At 50.8% G+C, this 4,261-nt stretch overlaps 1 protein-coding gene across 1 annotated transcript in view; it reads right to left on the bottom strand.

Annotated features, from left to right (window-relative positions):
* Positions 1 to 1,050, bottom strand: part of TNFRSF13B (TNF receptor superfamily member 13B) — a 42,550-nt gene extending 41,500 nt beyond the window's left edge. Inside the window, exon 1 of the mRNA XM_017517391.2 lies at positions 109 to 1,050. Within this exon, the coding sequence (XP_017372880.1) occupies positions 109 to 169 (61 nt within the window). The 5' untranslated portion in view covers positions 170 to 1,050. The remainder of the gene's footprint in view (positions 1 to 108) is intronic.
* Positions 1,051 to 4,261: the final 3,211 nt, after the last annotated feature.

Below are 4,261 nucleotides of genomic sequence, written 5' to 3'. Positions count from 1 at the left end.
CCTCCTGCCCTCCTGCCCACCTGCCCTCCTGCCCACCTGCCCTCCTGCCCATCTGACCTCCTGCCCTCCTGACCACCTGCCCACCTGCCCTCCTGCCCGGCTACTCACACCGCTCCTCCAGGTCTGCCCGGCTCCGGCCACCTCGTCTGCTCCGGCTCAGGCCACTCATTACTCAGGATGCTTATTATTAGTTTTAGATTTGATTAGTGCCTAGGCTGCACTTCCTGGGTTTTCCCCTCAGCCTGTTGGATGTAAATCAGCCACACCCACTCCCGCCCCCGTGCCCGTGCACTGGGTCTCAGGAGCCCAGGTGGGTGGCGGTGGGGGCACACAGAGCAGTGGAAGGCCTGCCTGGCCCTGGGATGAGGTATTGACTATGGAAAGGCCCAGGCTCTTCTAGATCTGACCCTGGCCACCCCTTGGGCCCAATCTCCTGCCCCCTGGCACACACCCTCGGCCAGGCCAGCTCTCCCGCCTCCCAGCATCACTGAGGAGGCCCTTCCCTTTTCCTGGACATACTTATTCTGGTCAGCTCCTCTTGATCCTCTTCAAGGCTCTGTTGAGCTGTCACTTCCTACGGGAAGCTGTCCCTGATCCAGCCCAAGTCAGGTGGTGTTCATTCTCTGTGTCTCCTTGGCCCTGTGCAACACCTAGCAGAGCACTGGAGAGGTTGAACCCCAGAGCCAGACAGCCTGGGTTTGAATCTTGACTCTGTCGCAATCTTGACTTCTCTGTGCCTCCGTATTCTCTGTGGTAAAGGGGATGAGAAACATTGCCCATCTCACAGGTGGTTATGAAGTGAGGGAGCACAGTTACGTTCTTAGGGCAGGTTCTTGGCACATATAAGTCCTCAACAAAGGCTGTGGACGATGGACACTATGGCCTGTATTACACTTTTCTCCTGCGTCTTCCCAATCCTCTGAAACCTCCCAGGGGATAGGAAGCCCAGCAGCTGTCAAAGTCGGAGTGAGAGGAACGTAAAAGCCAAATAAGGCCCATGGGCCCTTAGGAAGAAACTGAAGGTTGAGGAGGAGGATGCGGGCAGGTGGAGAGGAAGGAGGGAGGCTCCGGGAAGCAGCTGGAGCAGGGGGGTGGTGCACAGGGCAGGAGAGGGGACGCAGAGAGTCGGCAAACACAGAGAATGCCCAGTCTCCCAAAATTCAGAAAAACACAACTGAACAATGAAAACCTAACTTTCAGCCATCAGGTTGGAAAGTTTTAAAGTTGGTAAGGTCAAGGGCACGGGGTGATCTACGGAAACATGAACGAACACCCCACTGGAGGAGGGAGCTGGCAGCAGTGTTCTGGAGGGCAACTGGCCAAGGTCAGTTAAATGCAGAACACAGACCTAACCCATCCGTGAGAAATTCTTCTCCTCAGTGAGCCTCCTGATGACAGCGAGAAACTGGAAACAATGTAAAAGTCCATGCAGCAGAGCATGCCTGAATAAGCAGGGTGCACAGGCCAGAGCCAGGAGTCTATGCCACAGTTAAAACAATGAGACAGTTATGGAAGATCTCAGGACAGACACTGAGTGAATACAAGTAGTTTATAGCAGGAGGCTTACAGCATGATGATGCCTTTTAGTAAAACAAAACCAAAACCAAACAAGGCATGTGCGCACACACAGAGTACAGTGCTGAGTGGTCCGTGATCACTCACACACACAGAGTACAGTGCTGAGTGGTCCGTGATCACGCACACACACAGAGTACAGTGCTGTATGGTCCGTGATCATGCACACACACAGAGTACAGTACTGTGTGATCCGTGATCAGTCACACACACAGGGTACAGTCCATGATCACGTACACACACAGAGTACAGTGCTGAGTGGTCCATGATTACGCACACACACACACACACACACACACGCGCACACAGTACAGTACTGTGTGGTCTGTGATCATGCACACACACAGAGTACAGTACTGTGTGGTCCGTGATCAGTCACATACACAGAGTACAGTCCATGATCACGCACACACACAGAATACAGTGCTGAGTGGTCCGTGATCACATTCACACACACACACACAGAGTACAGTGCTGAGTGGTCCGTGATCACATGTGCACACACACACAGAGTACAGTGCTGAGTGGTCTGTGATCACTCACACACACAGAGTACACTGCTGAGTGGTCCATGATTACGCACGCGCGCACACACACACACACACAGGGTACAGTGCTGTGTGGTCTGTGATCACGCACACACACACAGGGTACAGTGCTGTGTGGTCTGTGATCATGCAAACACACACACAGAGTACAGTACTGTGTGGTCCGTGATCACTCACATACACAGAGTACAGTGCTGAGTGGTCCATGATCACGCACACATGACTGCAAAGTGTAAGAAGCCTGAAAGGACTTGCATGACCAAGGTGGCTGTCACCCGGTGGGACAAGAGGGAACCAGGACTGGGTGTGGCTGTCCAAGGAGCCTTTAGCCCTATTTGTAACTTTTAAGTTTAATTACTTGTGTCAATGAACAGTAAGAAAACCACAGCTGGGCTCTGGCAGGTGGATTTCTAAGAGAGAGGTAAGAAAGAGATCCCATTGCCAGGAACTTTCTGCCTATTAAAATGAGCAAGCCCAAAGTCACTACAGGATGCCCTCATTGTGTCCCAACTCACCTCCTGTTTGCACACCCCCAGGGTCAGGGCTCTCACCACTTCACGGAGCAACCGGCTTCCTGTGGGTAGCTCCGATGGTTAGAAAGCTCAGCTCTAGCCTGGGCAACATAGCAACCTTGACTCTATAATTTTTTTTTTTTTGAGTCTCACTCTGTTGCCCAGGGCTGGAGTGTGGTGGCATGATCTCAGCTCACTGCAACCTCCACCTCCCGGGTTCAAGTGATTCTCATGCTTCAGCCTCCTGAGTAGCTAGGAGTATAGGTGTGAGCCACTATGCCCAGCTAAGTTTTGTGTTTTTAGTAAAGACTAAAACAGGGTTTCACCATGTTGGCCAGGCTGGTCTTGAACTCCTCACCTCAGGTGATCCACCTGTCTCAGCCTCCCAAAGTGCTGGGATAACAGGGGTTAGCCACTGCACCTGGCCTACATTTTTTTTTTTTTAATTAGCTGGGTGTGGTGGTGTCCACCTGTAATCCTAGCGACTTGGGAGGCTGGAAGATTGCAATCCTGGCTGGGGCTCAGGAGTTCAAGGCTACAGTGAGCTATGATTGCACCACTGCACTCCAGCCTGGGCTACAGAATGAGACTCTGTTGCAAAAAAGGAGGAGACAGAGGAGGAAGAAGAAGGTGAAGAGAAGGAGGAGGAGGAAGGAGAAGAAGAAAAGACAGCAAGTTCAGCTGTGTCCGGTGAGCAGACTGCTCCTATGGGACTGGCTGCTGCTCTCTGCAGCCACACATATTGTCCTGGTCCATTTGCAGCACTTTGGAGTTTGAAAGCCAATACCTGTTACGCATGAAATGAAAAACAAACAAAATCCAGCCTGACGTGGGGAGTGGCTGAGAATTAAATGGCAGGGTTCCCTAGTGTCTCATTACCAATCACGGCTTGTTAATGCTTTTGCTCAAATGCAGTTTACAGAGAATGGATTTAATTTGCTTTCTTTAATTAGATGGGGTAATTTACAGTGAAATGCACCCTTCTAAAATGGGAAGTTCAGTGAGTGTTCACATACAAGCACACCCAGGCAACCACAACCCAGATCGCGACTTAGAGCATGCACAGCCCCCAGAAGCCCCTCACCACCCCTTCCAGCCAGCACAGCCCACCCCATCCCCAAGAGAGCCACGATTCCGACTCCCAGGACCAGATTCATTTTGCTTGTTCCCCAAATTTTGTGTAAATGGAAACATACAAATGGGATCATTTCATGAAACACAAAAATAGATTCCGCCTCTGCACTGGCTCCCTCAGAACAGGTGCTGGAGGTTTCTAAACCTCATTCTGAGACCAGCGTTTTTTTGAACTGTCTCCCAAGAGGATGCAGAATTCTAATTTTAAGCTCCACAGCCAAGGTGACAGAAGAGATTTACAACCAGAGTAGAGATACCTCATACACCAAACCAGGCTTTGGACCTGGTTTACTTATATGCATGTATAATTAATGAGTTAAAATGCACACATAGTAGAGAAAAATTCAAGCAGTGTAAAAGAATATGGCAAAAGTAAATTTCTCTCCCGTCTAGACCCATCATGTCCCTACTCAAAGGCAGCCACCCACAGTGGGCCTTTTTCACACAGCCTCCCAGCAAAACACAGGCATTGCCCAGCATGTGTGTGTTGCT

This window comes from Cebus imitator, unplaced genomic scaffold (genome assembly GCF_001604975.1).
Source record: "Cebus imitator isolate Cc_AM_T3 unplaced genomic scaffold, Cebus_imitator-1.0 Scaffold629, whole genome shotgun sequence".
In the NCBI taxonomy this organism is placed as follows: domain Eukaryota; kingdom Metazoa; phylum Chordata; class Mammalia; order Primates; family Cebidae; genus Cebus; species Cebus imitator.
The sequence above is the reverse complement of the archived record's forward strand: the minus strand, read 5'-3'. Positions and strand labels throughout refer to the sequence as shown.